The sequence below is a fragment of the Pelmatolapia mariae genome, linkage group LG15, assembly GCF_036321145.2.
Source record: "Pelmatolapia mariae isolate MD_Pm_ZW linkage group LG15, Pm_UMD_F_2, whole genome shotgun sequence".
Lineage (NCBI taxonomy): Eukaryota > Metazoa > Chordata > Actinopteri > Cichliformes > Cichlidae > Pelmatolapia > Pelmatolapia mariae.
The window spans coordinates 13,858,309-13,876,766 of record NC_086240.1 but is presented as its reverse complement, the minus strand read 5'-3'; the positions used below and the strand labels follow the sequence as shown (position 1 = coordinate 13,876,766).

General features: G+C 43.2%; 1 protein-coding gene across 7 annotated transcripts in view; it reads left to right on the top strand.

The window, feature by feature from the left end:
• Window positions 1-18,458, top strand: part of syne1a (spectrin repeat containing, nuclear envelope 1a) — a 134,586-nt gene that overhangs the window by 99,922 nt on the left and 16,206 nt on the right. For 6 of the 7 annotated variants that reach the window (XM_063496078.1, XM_063496080.1, XM_063496079.1 and 3 more), the window contains 35 exons: window positions 483-713; window positions 2,867-3,007; window positions 4,509-4,622; window positions 4,833-4,994; window positions 5,482-5,676; window positions 5,807-5,980; window positions 7,689-7,880; window positions 8,540-8,671; window positions 8,836-8,936; window positions 9,083-9,233; window positions 9,428-9,556; window positions 9,693-9,866; window positions 10,029-10,244; window positions 10,353-10,454; window positions 10,577-10,696; window positions 10,782-10,982; window positions 11,084-11,257; window positions 11,377-11,508; window positions 11,602-11,798; window positions 11,915-12,047; window positions 12,456-12,638; window positions 12,727-12,876; window positions 12,964-13,140; window positions 13,221-13,376; window positions 13,466-13,621; window positions 13,710-13,880; window positions 13,959-14,092; window positions 14,191-14,395; window positions 15,133-15,315; window positions 15,418-15,564; window positions 15,667-15,821; window positions 16,757-16,904; window positions 17,026-17,120; window positions 17,222-17,456; window positions 17,728-17,922. In XM_063496078.1, the coding sequence (XP_063352148.1) occupies window positions 483-713; window positions 2,867-3,007; window positions 4,509-4,622; window positions 4,833-4,994; window positions 5,482-5,676; window positions 5,807-5,980; window positions 7,689-7,880; window positions 8,540-8,671; window positions 8,836-8,936; window positions 9,083-9,233; window positions 9,428-9,556; window positions 9,693-9,866; window positions 10,029-10,244; window positions 10,353-10,454; window positions 10,577-10,696; window positions 10,782-10,982; window positions 11,084-11,257; window positions 11,377-11,508; window positions 11,602-11,798; window positions 11,915-12,047; window positions 12,456-12,638; window positions 12,727-12,876; window positions 12,964-13,140; window positions 13,221-13,376; window positions 13,466-13,621; window positions 13,710-13,880; window positions 13,959-14,092; window positions 14,191-14,395; window positions 15,133-15,315; window positions 15,418-15,564; window positions 15,667-15,821; window positions 16,757-16,904; window positions 17,026-17,120; window positions 17,222-17,456; window positions 17,728-17,922 (5,661 nt within the window). The remainder of the gene's footprint in view (window positions 1-482; window positions 714-2,866; window positions 3,008-4,508; window positions 4,623-4,832; window positions 4,995-5,481; window positions 5,677-5,806; window positions 5,981-7,688; window positions 7,881-8,539; window positions 8,672-8,835; window positions 8,937-9,082; window positions 9,234-9,427; window positions 9,557-9,692; window positions 9,867-10,028; window positions 10,245-10,352; window positions 10,455-10,576; window positions 10,697-10,781; window positions 10,983-11,083; window positions 11,258-11,376; window positions 11,509-11,601; window positions 11,799-11,914; window positions 12,048-12,455; window positions 12,639-12,726; window positions 12,877-12,963; window positions 13,141-13,220; window positions 13,377-13,465; window positions 13,622-13,709; window positions 13,881-13,958; window positions 14,093-14,190; window positions 14,396-15,132; window positions 15,316-15,417; window positions 15,565-15,666; window positions 15,822-16,756; window positions 16,905-17,025; window positions 17,121-17,221; window positions 17,457-17,727; window positions 17,923-18,458) is intronic. The other variant, XM_063496083.1, reaches the window with a different exon arrangement.

The window sequence follows — 18,458 nt, the reverse complement described above, 5'->3', positions numbered from 1 at the left end:
CAAGGGAGGGGGAGGGTGCAGCGCGGTGAGATCACTTCCTGTTTTTCCTTGCCATTTGTGTATGTGTAGCAGAGGGAGTGTCTGAGGGATTTTGAAGTATTTCTGCTATGGTCTCTGCTTCAACCAAACATCCTGTCTTAGCTTCAGCGCTGATCTGAGTCACCCGCCTCTGTGCTGCTCCGATTGGCTCAGAGATACAGAGGAGAGAGAGAGAGTGAGAAAGACAGAGAGGAAAAAAGGAGAGTGAGGCGGTGCTATTCTCTTTCTACACTTACACCAAAGACAGCCAAAGAGAGGAAGAGAATGCGTCTGCTCCGCTTACTCCTCTCAGACCGGCACCACATTCAAGGCTGAACCAACTCAGCCACCCACTTTCACAGGATCCTATTTAAACAGGAACTATTGATCTTGTGCTGTGGACTCAGCCACACTCTCCTGATCCTGGGGGTGGTGTTTTCTGTTTGCTGGGAATGTTTTGACAGGAGTTAGCCCAGAAGATCCGTGGCTACCAGGAGCAGATTGCCTCGCTCCACTCCAAGTGCAAGATGCTGACGGTGAAGGCCAAACACGCCACTATGCTGCTGACGGTCAGCGAGGTGGAGGGCTTTTCAGACGGCATGGACGAACTGAGTGACGAGGAGCTTCCCAGCGCTGTGACAGACACCACCACAGCTGACGCCAAGCAGCTTCCAGCGCACCCCTCTGTGGTCATGGTGAGTGGGAAAACCTTTGGTTTTTGGGGGGGATATACAGTCATAGACCTGTAGACATTACAAAGATGTGTGTGCATGTGTGCATAAGTTGTAGCATCTCTCCCTTTCTGCACATACCACTGACTCCCAAAGTGACTCCAAGGATCCCAGTGGGGCCTTTAAGGTTTCTATGTGCTTCATTTAACAAAACTCCAGTTAGGTTAGTTATCCTTGACTTATACCACATTAATGCATGTCTGATAATATCAGTTAAGATTAGATTTTTTAGATCTACAAACCTTTTCTTCTCCACTATTAAGGTCACGGTAACAGTTATGACTGTGCAGTTCATTTACAAGATAAAAATGAGCCACACAGAAGTAGCTGAACAGCAGGCCCTCCCTCACGTGCAGCTGTTCAGGCCTACGTAACAGCTGGATAAGTATACATTGCTGTGCAACATGTTTTAAACTAGTGGCATGAATATTTTTAGCCACCAATTATGTTTTAATTCAAAGTTCAAGTTCAAAGATCATTGATGCGGGTGTAAAACCTTGCCTTTTAAAACAGCACCACTTCTCGCTGGTACACTTGCACCCAGGTAGGTTGTTCCCTTATGAAGATGTTTCCACACCTGCTCTGTGGATTTAGGCTCTTTCTTCGTGTAATCCTGGAGTAACTCTGTGATGTTGAGCTCAGGGCCCTGTGAGGGCAGTGCCATCTGTTGCTGACTCCTTCTTGTAGGTGAAAATAGTTCTTTATAAATCCGGCTGTGTGTGGGAAGTTGTTGTCCCGCTACAGCAAAGAAGTAGTACTGTAAAAGGTTCTGAATAGGTTTTTGTTTTTTTAATTCATTCTGTATGTAATTTAGCAGGTTCCTCTGGTGTGTCACTTCACTGGTACCTTGTTTGTCACTTAAGGTTAACCTGAGCCTGTCTGTCACCCTCATCTTAATCATTTATTTTTCATACAGTTAGCACAAGTAACCACTCCACTACCTTTCAGTCTGTTTCTGAATCAGATTTCTGAGCCTTCCTGGTGTGCTACTGTTGTTTGTGGTGTGTTTCGTCTCAGAAGGCCAGGAAACAGGATATTACTGCATGTGTGTGTGTGTGTGTGTGTGTATGTAAACGTTGTCAGTTTGCGTGTATGGTAACTGTCATGCATGGATTACTGATATTTTTAAAAATGCACGTTGTCATTGTTACAGCAGTGGTTTTACCAAGCGAACCTCACAATGTAAAACCACACAGTTTCCCACACATACTGGTGTGCTAATGCTCTTAGTTGCCTTGCATTGCATCATAAAGCCCGCGAAACAGTCCTCCGAAGGTCCTGAGTCAGTAGACTATGGTCCGCATCGACTGCCAGAAAGCAGCCCAGTAGGGTTTGGCTCGCATTTCAGCTCTGCCTCTCTGCTGAAGCATGCAGGCACACTGACAACAGTGCTACTTCTAGGACAGCTGCTGCTGCTGCTGCTGCTGTATTCACCAGTCCCTGTCTCTGTTAGCTATCTCATGCTATAGCCATGCTTTGTTCGAGTCTGAGCCTTGATACTGCTGGGTTTTTCTATCAGAGACCTTATTCTTACTGTCTGTATGACTACTTTAACCCCTTTCCTGTTGTATATGTGTGTACTAACTCTACAGCATGTGTGGGTTTGTGTGTGATGTGAGCAATCACTGTCTGTGTACTTTGTGTGTGTGTGTGTGATTTCTCAGCTTCCTGGTGAGGGCCATTCCTTTATCCTGATGTATCCTGTAAAGAATCCAAGCAACTACTTCATTGCCAGTGGAATCTAATGTTTGTCCATTTGCTCACACAGCAAAGACTTTTACCTCTGCAATGCTCTTTAATGTTGTGTTATGGCAGAAGAATTTCAGTGAGGCATATCGGTAGCATTAATGTGAGCTAATGGGCCTCCTTTCTGTGTTATTTGATTACTCACTGTGTAATTAATCAAGCAGTATGTGTTGCCACTTCAATCTGGCTAACCTGCACTTCCCCATTAATTTTTATGCTTTTTCTTCTTCTTCTCCCTCCTCCTTTTTCCCTCTCTGTCTCCTCTCCCCTTTGATCTGGTTGTTTTCTTTTTGGCTCCCCCTCCTTTTTTCTTTCACCTGCTTCTTTTGATGTGTGCGTTTCATTTCTTTGCGGCGTGTATGTGTGGTCAGATGACAGCCGGCCGCTGCCACACACTCCTCTCCCCTGTGACAGAGGAGTCAGGGGAGGAGGGTACCAACAGCGAGGTCTCCTCTCCCCCTGCCTGCCGCTCCCCCTCTCCGGGGGCTAACGCTGAAGCTGCTCTTAACCAGGTATTGCAAATCCCACCCTGGAAAACTCCAAACCGACCAGTATTACCTGATGGTCTCAACTTCCCTACTGCCACTTTGTGTTTTGCACCTTTAAACGTTCAGTCATCACCATCATTGTTAGAAGATAACACTTTAATCTTTAAAGCTTCAAATGTTGCAAAATGCAAAAGCTAAAAAATATTGAATATGTGGCAAAATTTTGACGTAAGGTAAATACATCCCCTTCTCTTCACCATCACCACCATAACAAACCAACTTACCACCCTACAGTGACCACCCCACCATCATCACTGTTAACACAGTATGTTTGAGAGAGCCGGAGATTTGCTGCGCTTATTTTACCTGCTTTTCCCCTTTTTTTTAATCAGCCTCCTGTTTGCATATTTACTTTGCTGATGGAAATGTTGTTTGCCATTCCCATTTTTGTACACGCAACTGAGGTATCATCAAGTAGCTTTTTGTGCAGTCTGTGACTGCGAATGATGTAGAAGTGAAACAGAAACTTTGTTGTGCTCGGAGAAACGGCAAAGGTCAAATTTTTTATTTTAGCTGTAAAATCTAAAATGCAGTTTTAGTGGCCTGTTATGTGCCTCTACACTTAAATATTGAAAGAAAAAAACAAGTTCAAAGACAGCTGGGAAATATGTGGGAATTTTAACTAACTGTTGCTGTGGGGGAAATCCAGCAGCAGATCTAAGTTAATCTGCCTTAGGATTGACCCATGCCCACTGTGTGGCAGGATATGATTATGGGGGCAGCCTAATTTTAAAATTAAAGAGAACTACTATTACTGTTAACTCATGACATATTGACTTCAGTTATATAATAGAATAAAAATAACCATGATCAGTGTGTCTCATACTGGGTCGAAAGCCAAAGGATGTGTTTTAAGATGAGTTTTGAAAATGGACAATGTAGGTGACTGTTTAACGTGTCAAGTCAATTTATGAGAACACGTGGAACACATAGGAGACATATTGCATGTAACAAATGTAATTATTTGAAATTCATCTTTTGCTATGTATAACGCACATAAATTGTTCTGTGTTTCTGCTAGAAAGGCGTTAATGTTGAACTTATATATGACATAAACTAAATGCCTCTCTCTCGTTGTGAGAGAGTAACATGAGAAAGGAGGGATTTTATTTCGTTCTCCCAGCAAGAACAGAAAGTAACGTCAGCTGTATCAGCAAGAGACACCCGACTCAAGGTCAACCTTTTTTATTTGCAATGTTGAATTGCATTTTAGTAGGTAAAGTGGTATCAAGTTATAACATTTAGCTGCCTCTTTTTAAGCACATGTCTGGGAAAAAAAACATTTTAAAAGTAAGTTTTTGTAAAAACTTTCAGATTCTTAGGCCAAGTGTGCCACTAGGCTTTTTATAGACTTTATGCTGTAAATGTAAGCCCAAAGGTTTACCAAGAGAACTAGTCCCATCAATAGCGTACATCACTCTGACACACTAATGAAGCCCACACTTACTTTTTCCTCGTTTCACAGGGTCGAGGTACACTAAGCCGAGTACCTCTGCAGGAACTGTACGACCCATCTATGGAAAGCAGTGCTGCTAACTTGGACGACCTGCAGAGATCCTGGGAAACGCTAAAGAATGTGGTATGTCACATCTTCACTTTAATTCAACACATTTATTTATTTTTATTATTTGTGTTACTGTTAGACAAACACAATAACAAACTCAGGATTAGTTTGTCTCCTAGCATACTGAGCAAGGCGCGAGTGGTCCCAAATTCCGGCCTGAAGCTTTAGTTACCTCAGACCGACACTGCCATGTCTGACAGCTTGACTTTGTCATCATATTTTCAGATCAGTGAGAAACAGAAGAGCTTATATGAGGCTCTGGAGCGGCAGCAACACTATCAGGAGTCCCTCCAATCTATTTCCACCAAGATGGAGTCCATCGAGGGGGCGCTGAATGAGGGCTTAGAGCCCAACAAGACTCCAGAGAGCCAGATGGCTGCACACCAGGTGAGAGCTGAGTGGGGGGGGGGGGGGGGGGGGGGGGGGGGGGGGTATTAGGGGAAATGTGCTCATGTGTGTTCTAAAGGGATAAAGGAACATGATGTAGTGCAGATAAAGAGCGTAAAAGTAGTAGTGTAATACATAGTGTAATCTGTAAGGCTGATGGGAGACATCCTCACAAAGATGGTATAGACCAGCAAGCTCTGGGGAAACAGAGTACGACTCGGGGGTTTAATATTGCACGGGGCCAGGCAATGGTTGGACAGACTGCATGGCACTGTTCTTCGTTGCTATGCCAACATCACGGCTTTAAGAGAAACAGTTTGCTTTTGCAACACTACTGTCAAGAGGTTTCTGCACACCCTCTTTCACTGCTGGCACACCATCTTCTATTCAGCCTCTTCTTCTCATCCTTAATTAATTCCCATTGGCTCTTTTTTTCTTGTATATTCTCATTTCAATCCTCACACACGTCTTATTGCCATTTGTTCAGGCTTTGATGGATGAGATCCTGATGCTGCAGGATGAGATTGGTGAGCTACAGATGTGCTTCTCTGAGGAGCTGGCAGAGAGTGATGGTGATGGGGATGCTGGGGAACAGCTGGCCCTGCAGTCTACTCTCACTGTACTGGGAGAAAGGATGGCCACCATTCGAATGAAGGCTTCGGGGAAACGGCAGCTGCTGGAGGTGATTTACCAAATCCTCATACTTTTTCTAGTTTATCATGTGCTTGTATATGTTATGTCTGCTCCTTATCTTTATAATTCTGGTGAGCTCACCTGAGAATTTAAGATATGCGTCGCATTGACCTCTACAGGAGAAACTAAGTGAACAACTGGAGGAGCAGCGGCAGGAGCAGGCGCTGCAGCGATACCACAGCGAGGCCGAGGAGCTCGACAATTGGCTGCTCAGCACTCGCGCCACTCTCAGCTCTGCCCTTCAGCCCCAAAATGAAGACATGGACATGGAGGAGCAGCTCATCGACTGTCAGGTGAGAAGCCAAATCTGCTCTAAACAAACAAAACTGGGGATGACGGCTTGTATGCTGCTGTGTTTTTATCAAAGGCTGAAGTATCTGGCTGCTTCACTGTCCTAGAAATGGTACTTTTTCTTGGACTCTCTGATCTTCATGCTTGCATTCACTTTCATTTCTATAGAAAATTGGGGAAGGTGCTAACAAACCATAACTGCACTTGAGCTTAATTAATTATATATATGTATATTTTTACAATATTATCATATGTTTATAATTAACATCATATGAGTATTTGAATTTTACGGTACCACTGTGCTTAAATAATTTAAAACTATAATCTTAGTGTCCGTTATTATTAAAGGTATATATATATATAAGTGATATATTGGTACTTAGAGTTTAAAAATAATTGTTTTTAACTTCTGTCTACATGTTGTTGTACTATATCAAATATCTCAAACATTTCATCCAATATTTCCTCCATCCTGTTGCCCTGGAGATCTTCTAGCTTTGCAGTCTTTTAGTTTAAATTTATAATTCATGGTTCTTTCTTATTTGTCACCATTAGATACTCGGTCCTACTTGATTTGCCCCCTGGGAATTTTCTGTATGTCAGGCTCATGATTTAATTTTTGTGGGGAGGGGAGTTATTATGTTAAAAATACTGTCACATCTAACTCCCTGCTGTGTCAAACTCAATATTTTCTTGTGGGGATTTACGGCAGAGCCTAGATGCTAAAATATTCATGTTGCACATATTCTACATTCATATTACATGTGAGCTGTGAGATGTTTACATATTTGCCTTGTGATGCTCCATAATAGGCTTCTTAGAAGTTATAATACTAGCTCTGTCCCCCAGGCAGAGAGTCAGTGTTTTAAAGTGTGTCTGTAGCAGCTGGGAGACAGTAAGCTGATTAAACTGTAGTTCACATATGCTTTGTGTGGTCTGCACATATAAAGGTCTGGACCATGCTGAGCTTCATGTCCAGATTAAATAATGATAAAAAATTGGGTCTTAAAATTTCAGTTTTCTGGTTAATCGTCTTTTAAATGTGGTATGATATGCAGAGACCTTAGGAAAGTATTTTGTTGAACTTACTTAACACACTCTGTTTATTTAAATGCCTGCACACCACAATGTAAGCAGCTTAAAAACTACTCACATATAATATGTCTTCAGTCTGTTCTTAATCAAATGCTTTCCTAACTTTAAACTTTGAGCTTTAATTGTGTTATCATAGCAGTCTCTATTATGTTGTTTACTCGGTCTGTTCATCAAAAGAAAAAAACCTGCAAAACTTTGTAACTGGTGTTTGAGAATTTTAATTAAAATGCACTATGGAGGTTTTTGCAGAAGTGGAGATAAACCAGTTTCTTTGCCTGCCTCCTGAATGACAGAGTGACGCTACAAACTAAGGGATAAGAGGCGCACTGTATTGTTGTGGAAAATTCTCTGCACATGATCACCTCCCATCTCTACCGAGGGCCCTTCTTTCCCTGTGTGAAAGAAGAGAATACAAGCTTAGAGAATACAAACTACCGCCTCTCTTCACTTCATTACAATTGTTGGCCTTTTCAAGCTCTCTCTGGACTTTTAGTCTAAAAGGGAAGACTCTTTAAAACTGTTTCTATTAAGAAACTAATCTGGGAGCTGAGGAGAGCAGCTTAACCCTATGAGAAATGCTAATGCTTGATCAACTGTAATCCTGTTTTTTAATAGAATATGCTGTATGAGATCGAACAGAAGGTGTCGTACCTATCAGAGCTATCCGTCCATAGCGAGAGCTTGTTGTTGGAGGGCCGGGCTGAAACCAAAGGCGAGGCGGAGCAGCTCACCCTGAAACTGCGCTCCCTCAAAGACAGCCTGCTAGAGCTGCAGCAGATGCTGCAGGACAAACAAGTTGACATACAGGTGAGATCAGCAGTCATATGTTATTTCTTTACTGTCTCAACATTCATGACTGCATCAGCCCTCCACACCCCAGTGTATTTTCACTTCCCAGCTTTCCTTCCTCCATGCTTGTGTCTTTTCCTTTGCTCTGCTGCATTATGTTGAATTGGCCTGCGACGTCAATGCTAGCATTGTGCAAAAAGTACTAAAGGCTAATTCATGCTCTTTCATAAAAGTCCACTGTTTTCCACTGTGAAACAGCAACAGCTGTGTGTCTCACAATGGCGCTTAGACAAAAGGATGCTGACTCATCAGATGTAAACACTAAATGTATTCGATCAGGTGCGTTTCTGAGGACACAACATGAAAGTTTCACTTTGCATTTTCGCTCCTGGTCTCCTTTGACATGCCCTTTTGGTTGTTCACATTAATCCTCAGATATTTAATCACTGTATAATAAATCAGAAGGCTAGTGAAGCTTTCTACGTACATGCTTGCAGTAATCTCTGACGAATAAATATTAGTTCATCTTTACCATTCTCAAAATAATTTAACGATAAATATCATAGATATATGTTAGGCTATTAGGCATATTTATTTCTGCTTACTAAAAGTTGGCAGCTGTTAAATGCTCTTATTCCAAAATTACATCTTATACCTAATGTCCATCTTTCTCCCAGGGTTCACTGCAAGAGCAGGAGGACAGTGAGCCAGATTCATCTCTGTCCCAGAGTCCTAACGTTCAGGACTGGCTCTCTCAGGCCCGGTCAACACGCACACAGCAGCAACACGACAACCTGCGTCGACAGAAGGTAAGAGGAAGCTCTTTTATACTCTAATATATATTTGAAAGACCTAAGCTGACTGTCTCATATGCCATTTGTAATTATGACTTCCCTTTTATTACAATCCACTGCAAAAAGAAAGTGCATATTTCATATAGATAAATCGAACACAAGTGTAATATATTTTGTAGGAGCTTCAGGAGCACGTCGCTGAACAAAGGAAGCTACTCAAGTCTGTAGCCAGCGTCGGAGAGGAGTTACTCGGCCAACACACCACACCCAATGGGGACAGGTATTTTATCAAAGATCTTGAAAAATAATTTGCGTCCTTAAAACATTTAATAATTTTGAGTATTTTGTTTTTTCCAGTCGAGATTTTGACCACGACGCAGCTTTTGTGTTGCCTTGCTCTCTAATGACGTCCTCTCCTTCCTGCAGTGAGGTGTCCGTACCTGGTGGAGTCCTGCTGGAGAATGAGACCTTATCTCCTCTGGAGCAGTTGAGACAGAGATGGGAAAACCTAAATAATGATCAGAACACAAAGCTGCAGCTCTCCTTGAACTCCCTGGAGCAAGACCAGCTTAGCCCGGTATACATGCCAGAAACTGTGCATTTTTATTTTATGCATTAAATGGTTTTAAAAATCTTTAAATAAATGTGTTTACTAGAAGCTAGAAGGTTATGTTCGTACTGTTTCTTCCACTGATGAAATTTCACACTTTTGTTGTTATGCATGCTGCAGTCTGACCTTGAGCTTTCTCATATTTCGTTCTTTGTGTGCAGGTCCTCCACCGGTCCCGTCTGTCCAGTCCCAGCGTGGTGTTCAGAGGTGAGGCTACCAGCCAGGACTCTTGCTCTCCTAGAGCTTCGTTTGAGGCCTGCAGCCAGACTTTAGAAAGAATCACAGAGGAGGTGAAGCAAACATTTTCTCATGTTAATCTCTCTTTTGTGTTTCTCAAAATAAAAAATGTTTTTAACCAGTAATACAAAACTATTTTTAGTCATGCCTTTCAAAATATCAAGTGCATAATCTTTTTGCCCCTCACAGGCAGCGGGCAGTGAGAGTAAGCTTGCAGCATCTTTAGGGGGGGCGACAATCCAGCAGGACCTGTATGCTGCAGTATCGGCTGCCTCGTCCTGGTTAGATGCTGCTGAGAATCAGCTGCTCGCTGGTCCTGTGCTGCTGTCTGAGGACACAGAGACACAGCTCACACATTTGGAGGTAGGAGAAGACACGATAAAGATGTTAAATAGTCTGACATATAAATCGCAGCAGGAGGAAAAGCACTAGCTGTTCTCGAGCATTAACAAAAAGCTTTTGTCTTACTTGAGTTCAAGGTTTTAACATAAAATAATACTAACTGAGTTTGGCTCCCCTGTTTAGGGTTTGAATAAACAGCTGAAGGAGATGACCAGAGAAGTGAAAAATTGCAGAGATCTGCTGGGTGGTGGATTGGACAGGCTGTGTGGAGGTGAAGAGCGAGCTCTGATGGAAGACACGCTAGAGGGCCTGCAAGAGAGGATGGGCCTGCTGGACTCTGCATTGGAACAGCACTGTGACGCCATGAGGGACAGGCTGCAGGAACATTCAGCTTTCCAGGTGTTAAAGCTGAATAGTTTTACTAGAAACTTGGGTTGTGAAGCATCTTATTAATGTTACAAAATCATTGTTCTTATTCCCCGACTTTGTTTGTGTTATTTTTGCCAGAATGAACTGCGGTTGCTGTTCACAGCCCTGACTGAAAGCAAACACCAGTTGCTACATAAGATGGCCGGAACTGCAGACAGACCTGCATCCAAACAGATAGAGGTATGTATGCGCACCAGCAGCAAATACACAAGAATTAGATGCATATTTAAGATGCAGATTTAATATGCTAAAGGGAGTTTTTACAAACAAATTTTATAGTAAATATGTTGCATTTTCTACAGACATTATCAGAAGTGGAAGACAGCCTGAAGGAATTTGAGCAGAAAGTTACTGAGCTGAAGATGAAAGCAGAGGGACTCCAATCAGACTCATCATCCAATCAGGAGCTACTCAAACTACAAGTAATACTTTCATTCTGTTACACTGTGATCATAATGCTCCAGCACTGTAACAGGGACTGTTTCACATATTAATTTGTCTTTTTAGGATGCATATGAGGAGTTGGTGCTCATGGTGGGCTCCAGACGGAGTAGTCTGAACCACGGTTTGTCTCTGAAGGCTCAGTATGAAGCTGCACTGCACGACCTTAATGACCTGGTGGACACCGCTCAGGACAAGATGGCTGCTGACCAAAAGATGACAGTGGCTTCAGTCATAGAGGTTCAGATGCTACTAGGCAAACACAAAGTAAGGAGGGGGCTTTGATTTTGTAAATTTTGAATTGGTTTTAGTTATCTTTTCTATTGTACCATTGGATTTAAAATGTTGTTTTTTTCTTTTTAATACAGGAGTTTTTCCAGGGTCTGGAATGCCATATGATCCTCACCCAGACATTTTTCAGTAAAGTGTCTGGTTTGGTGTCTCAGAGGGAAAGTCAAACCCTGGAAGAGACCATGGCTTTAGCCCACAGTGTGCTCAAACAGGCCCACAGAAGAGGAGTGGAGCTGGAGGGGATTCTGGAGGTAGGAATAATAACGAGCTATTGGTAGCTGCAGTCTTATTCAGTTTAATCCCAAAGAGCAGTGGTTTGTGGTTTAGAAAATGAAAATAAATAGCATACACTTTCCTTTCGCTCCTACAGTCATGGAGCAGACTCGTGGAGGACTATCAGGCTCTGTGCAGACAGCTGGAGGCGGTGGAGTGTAGCATCCCCACTGTGGGTCTGGTAGAGGAGACGGAAGAGAGGCTAACCGAAAGGATCAGCCTCTATCAGGTGAATGTCTTTGCACACTTTACAGAAAGCTGTAGTCAGATATACTTTTTTAAATAAACTGATTATTTATCTGTTCCATCCTCTTTCTTAAAGCGACTTAAAGCCAGCCTGACTGAGCACCAGCCCCAACTCTATCAGGTACTAGAGGAGGGCAAGAAGCTTTTTCTATCTGTTGGTTGCTCAGACTTGGAGAACCAGCTGACACAGCTGGGAGAGCACTGGCTCTCCTCCACCACTAAGGTCAACAAGGAGCTGCACCGCCTTGATTCGACACTCAAACACTGGACCAGGTAAGGGTCTGTGGTTACAGTCCTCTGTCTTGGTCTGTCAGCAACCCTGTTTGTGACACTTAGAACCTTAATGATGTTGAAAGTATCCTCTAAGTCTGTGTGTTTGTAAATCTCAGGTACCAGAGTGAGTCAGCAGAGCTGAGCCACTGGCTGCAGTCGGCTCTGGACAGACTGGAGTTCTGGACGACCCAGTCGGTGACCGTTCCTCAGGAGCTGGAGACTGTCAGAGACCACCTCTGTGCCTTCCTGGTTAGTTGTGTTTTTATTAGGGCTGTCAACATTAACACAGGTCCTCCATCCTGACAGCAGTCAAACTGTTTAATACCAACACCCTGTTTAAAAATATATCCGTATACATTATTGCTCCCACTGTAATTTATGTACATATAAAAAAAATCTGTGCATTTTACTGTAAATAGTGACCATTTTTATATACTATAGTATTTGGGGGGTTTTTGTACACTATTTGTCTTATTTTTATTTTTGTAATGTATCTCTATTTTACTTTTTCTTCCCATCCCTTGTGCTGCTGTAACAAGAATAATTAATAAAGCTTATGTCTACATCAGCAGCAAAAATGTGTCACACACCTATTAATGACGTAAAGTTAACGAATGTAAGTGTGAAATCCAGCTCCTGTTTTTCTCTTTCTTGTAGGAGTTTTCCAAAGAGGTGGACGCTAAGTCGTCTTTGCGCTCGTCAGTGCTGAGCACAGGTAACCAGCTTCTGAGACTAAAAAGGGTGGACACGGCTGGCCTGAGGACAGCGCTGGGCCAAGTCGACACTCAGTGGGCTGAGCTGCTGACTCGTATCCCTGTAGTACAAGAGAAGCTCCACCAGGTATAGGAAAAGCAGCTGTTACAAAGTCAATATTTATCATAACTTTTTGGACATCTCTAATTACTTTTCTTCTTCCTCCTTCCCTCAGCTGCAGATGGAGAAGCTAGCATCACGGCATGCCATCACAGAGCTGATGAGCTGGATCTCGCTCATGGAGAACATCATAGAGGAAGATCAGGACAAGATCATGGCAGCTGTGGGCTCAGCGGTGGTACAGGACTACTTGCAGAAGTATAAGGTACAAAGGTTTTCATGCCACCGGTCCTTGGATTGATATTTTTGCTCCCCATCATCTGTCTCATGATGCGTCTTCTTAATTTCACAGGGCTTTCGTATAGATCTGACATGTAAGCAGCTGACTGTGGACTTTGTAAACCAGTCAGTGCTGCAGATCAGCAGTCAGGATGTGGAGGGAAAGCGCAGTGACAAAACGGACTTTGCTGAGAAGCTAGGAGCTATGAACAGAAGATGGCAGATACTGCAGGGGCTCATTGCAGAAAAGGTAGCCCTCAAAGTGTACTTAAAAGCTGCTCTTCGCCATTTTTGAGTCACTTAACCATTCCACAATGTTCTGTATTTTAGATTCAGCTTTTAGAAGGACTTGTGGAAGGTTGGTTGGAGCATGAAAATGGAGTTCAGGTGCTGAAAACCTGGCTCACAGTACAGGAGGAGAAATTGAAGAAGAGACAGAGGATAGAGGATGTAGCATCGGTGCAGAGTGCACTCAAAGACTGTCAGGTAGGGCCACACTCACACAAAAATCTGTTTGTTTTTTGTTTTGTTTTTTTTAAATAAGGAGCTTAAAATAAATAAAGTTGTTTTCACAGGAGTTGGAAGAATTAGTGAAGGAAAAAGAGAAGGATCTAGAGAAAGCAGAGGAACGAGGAAATGCTCTCATCCAGGATAAGAAAGGCGCAGCTTGCTGTGTTGTAAAGGAAACTCTTAAAGGACTAAACCAGTCCTGGGCTCATTTGGACCACATGGTGAGATTCTCACATCTCTGATGTCACTTTTAGATGGTTTCTGAATTTTCCCACACTTACGTATTTCGTCTCCCACTTTTCCTATCAGATAAGTCAGATGAAAGTGAGCCTGCGGTCGGTGCTGGAGCAGTGGACGTTGTACCGGCGAGCTTCAGAGGAGATAAATGGCTACCTGATGGAGGGGCGTTATTCTGTGTCCAGGCTGCGTCTCCTTAATGGGTCTCTGGAGGCCGTGCAGCAGCAGGTGGAGAGTCTAGAGGTGAGAAGTGCAGAAAATAAGCTGCACGCTGTTATTTGTGGCTAGTTTTTATTCATTGTGGGTACCTGTGCCATTTAGAGCCTTCAGGAGGAGATGGATAAACAGGAAAGTAGTTTGAGGAAGTTTGGCTCCGTAACTCATCAGCTGCTAACGGAGTGCCACCCGTCGGTGGCGGAAACGCTCAACAAAGCTCTCCGGGATGTCAACATCAGGTAATCATAACAAACAACTCATCTCTGAGTGACTTCAGTCTTAAATATCAACTGCACCCTGAGTTGATTTCAGTATGTAACTAGATTTTCTCCCTCAGGTGGAATCTTCTGCTAGAGCAGATCTCAGAGCAGCTAAGGACCAGTAAGTCCTTGCTCGGACTGTGGCAGCGCTACAGGTCACTGTACAGCCAGTGCGTGACTGCAGTCCACAAACAGGAAGAACGTGCTGATCGACTTCTGAGGAGCGCCACTGACAGGGAGATAACTGAAGAAGAAAGCAGTGCCTGGATTAAGGACTGCAATGTAAGCAGAGATGAGACACTGGAGCACGACATGTTAAACATTCTCTTCTGTAGTTATTGTCCGATGCCTGAGCTTATCATTAGGTTATTACTGCATCCACATTTTCTGTGGCTTAGAATATATCAGAGGATTCCTCCTGCTATCCCTCAATCTCCTTTCTGAGGAATTTGGGAATAAGCTCCTAAACTGCTTGTCAGCTCACTGTGACGGCTCACAAAGCTTCTATCCGCACTGCAGAATACCACCCTGTCTTTTTGTCCGCTTGAATGTAGATTCATGACACGACTAACAAAAGCCTTTTCAAATGAGACTGCAAAGGGAAAGACAGGCCCCTGATTTACACTACAGGGGTCCCCCCCGGTGTCATGCTGGGTTTGCAGGACCGTACTGGGGCATGTCTAGAGTCACACAGTCTTAATACTGTAAGCCGACTGTTTTTATTTTTTACTGCGGATCACTGATGCAAACCACTGCCAGACAAAGTTAAGAATTCAGAGCTGCTTACGCTCTGTTTAAGAGTTTCTTCACTTTTATTGCTCACTCAAACTTGTTGTAGTCAGTGGCAAATGATACTTTAGTTTACAAAAAATTGCAACCCTTCCAAATACCACAAATAAAAACCCAACACATTTGGGAAATTACCAGTTTTGGTTATAAATTCTTGTATGCCTGATGTGTGTGCGCAGGCATTCAGTGATTCCTAGCCTCTTTTTCTCTTTCTGAAAATATTATTGCAGGATTGCCTTTGTGACCAAGACGCGGTGCAGCAGTCCCTCCAGCAGCTGCAAGCACTGGGAGAACAACTGAGGAGCCAAGTCGACTCCTCCTCTGCGGCATCCCTTCAGTCCGACCATTTGTCGCTCACGCATCGCCTAGCAGCACTAGAGCACGCCCTGCACAGGCAACAGGATGTATTGCAGGTAGGGTTGTGGGAACTAGAAGAAAAAGAAACCTTAAAGAAAGGTATGCGATTGGTAATCCATTGAGTTTGTATTTACATGGTATCACCTGTCTGTCTCTAGTCTGGATCTGTGACGTGTGGGGTTTTCAGAGAGCAGCTAGACAAACTGATCTCCATGGCTGAGGAGGCTGAGGAAGTGTTGAAGGAGTCGGACCCAGTGGGTTCACCCGACCTTAATGTGGTCCAGACGCGTATAGAAAAACTCAAGGTATTAAGAATGGTCCACATTAGAAGATTTGTTTTTTATGTGTTATTTAACATTATATTTTTATATGTCACATGTCCTCTAACTTACATAATACTTTTCCAGGGTCACCTGTTGAAGCTGAGCAGTCTATCCCCAGACTTGGAACGTGTTAACGAGATGGTGTACAGAATACCAGTCAGTGACAGAGACATTAAACGGCTTCAAAGTCTCAACAGAGCCTGGGCCACTCACTCTGCTCACCTCACCGAGAGGTTCAGGTACCAAAAATCCCCCTTTGGTTGTCTCAGGAAGGGACTCCAATGTAAACCTCTGCCAAATCAAACACATAAAACTACCTGCTGTGGGGGATCCTTTTTTATACAGTACAACTTCAGTGGGAAACCCCTAACATGGCTGAGCTCATCAGTGTTACTGAAAGCATTCTGGCATTTGTCTTTTTAGGTTCATTCTTCTTTGATATGAGCTCTGATACATACAAAACATTTGCCACTGGGCATAAAATACAAGGGGTCAGAACTTCATTCTTACAGCATGGCAGACGGATACAAGTATACTAGAGTGTTTTTTCTCATGTTATTGCATTCTGGGCATTCTGAGACATGTGACATGTGCATGCTGTTTAAAGTGATCTGTAAATGTAGAACCAGCCTGATGAGTTTGCTCTCAGAAGTGACCAGAGCGAGCATTTAGACATGACGCCAACCAGTTCAAACAAAGTCATATTATCGAAAGGAGTGCATGTTTGAAGGGGACCTAACAAACATGGGCGAAGTCTTTTTATTCAGACTGTTGACCTTGAGATGTTTATACTGTCTGACTTCACAGTTAGTCATTTATTAAGTGTTTATTTAAGTCTTTAAATAGTCACTTAGTCATTATTAAATAAGTGTCTGACCTGAAAAACATCTGAAATCCATAATAATGTTGATTTATGGAACAAAAGGTCCCAAAAGTCATAAACTTTTAATAAAGAAGCTGATAAAAAGGAAAAGATGCTACACTGACACTGATGGAGATGTATCCTTCACTTATGCTAGATTACAACCTGCCAGATCATAAAAAATCAATAGAAAACTGTAAAAGGTTGATGAATTTAATAGTAGAAACATGTGAAATTGTGACTACACAGTGCTATAGTGATCTTCTTTGTGGTGATGTAAATGTCTCTAATGAGGGCTCTATTCGTCTCCAGTAAACTGCAGTCGGTGTTGCTCCAGCAGCAGAGTTTCCTTGAGAAGTGTGAGGCCTGGATGGATTTCCTGACTCAGACTGAGAAGAAGCTAGGTGCTGAGATCTCAGGCAACTACCAGAGTCTGCTGGAACAACAGAGAGACCATGAGGTCAGTGTGTGTCTGTATATATCAGCTCATTTGTGTGACATTAAAGGATTGCTGCTACGCTGTTTAGCGTTTTCTTTGATTGCGTGCAGTATTTTATTGATTCATATGTGTGCATGTGCAGTTGTTCCAGGCAGAAATGTTCAGCAGACAGCAGATTCTTTACTCCATCATAAGTGACGGACATCGCTTGTTGGACCAAGGACAAGTTGATAAGAGGTAAAAGCACGCAGACAATTGCTAAATCTCTTTAGGAGTTTCAGGGAAATTAAGGCTAGAGGGATGCTAACACGCTTTTCTTTCTCTTGCCACGCTAACAGTTACGACTTCAGTGTGAAATTGGCTTTGCTGAGCAATCAGTGGCAAGGTGTGGTGAGGCGGGCACAACAGCGACGAGGCATCATCGATAGTCTGGTTCGGCAGTGGCAGAACTACCGGGAGATGGCAGAGAAGCTGCTCCGATGGCTACAGGAAGTGACCCGTGATCCAGATGTGCATCAGCCAGGAGAAACAGTGGCTCTGCAGCAGGCCAGAAACCTGCTGGATCAGATACAGGTAACCTTCAGCAAGACATTTACAGCCTTATTACTAAAATCTCCTCTTTTGCCTTTTATACTAACTTTGTACTGATATTTTTAAATTTTCTTTTGAAATCTGTAAAAAAAAGACTGTAAAAACAAACTTTATAGCCACCCTGAGCCTTTCACTCTTCGAACTGCAAAGCTTAATTGTGCACTAAATTAACCTAAAAACATCAAAATCCTGATCTGATAACAAAACTCGACCCTTAACCTGAACACTCTCTGCCTCATGTCTGCTCCTTCAGCTGAGGGAGCGAGTGCTTCAGCGGCAGCAAGGAGGCTACATCCTCACCATAGAGACCGGCAGGAGTTTGCTGCTGTCAGCGGACGCCAAGGCGGAGTCCACCCTGCAGACTGAGCTAATGGAGATTCAGGAGAGGTGGAGGCATGCCCACCATCGCCTGGACCAGCAGAGGAGGCAGCTGCAGGGCTTACTGAAGGTCAGACGCCAGCTTCGAGAATAACTAATATTCATAAAGTATACTTTCGTTTTCCTGCTCTCATGATTGCTAGCACCATCTGGTTCATGTTTTCCTGAGTGTTGTTGTTACAGTGATTTTACAGCAATAAGTTTTTTACAACATCAAGTCTTTCTTGTACGTAGGCTAAGCCATGTCTCCCACATACTCCAGTGTAGAAAGGTGCTGTGAAGGGTGCTGAAGGGCATTGGCCCATCTGAGCCTTTATTGAGCATGCCCAGTTGTACATGTAGGACAGTGGAGCCAGGTTGTCACATTAATTATGCAGCGTTGCACCTTAAGGCCTGAAAAGAAGCGAAGTGCAGAGATGGAGCACTCTTCTGTCCTTATATAAATAGCTGAGCCTCTCTGCTCACACACTCAGGCTCAAGCACCACAAAATGGCACCAAGATTTAAAAAAAAAAAAAAAGTGCCAGCCCAGGGCAAACACAGACACACACACATACAGGCACGCACACAGACTGCAGACACTGCAGTGAGCTGTAATGATTTGAAC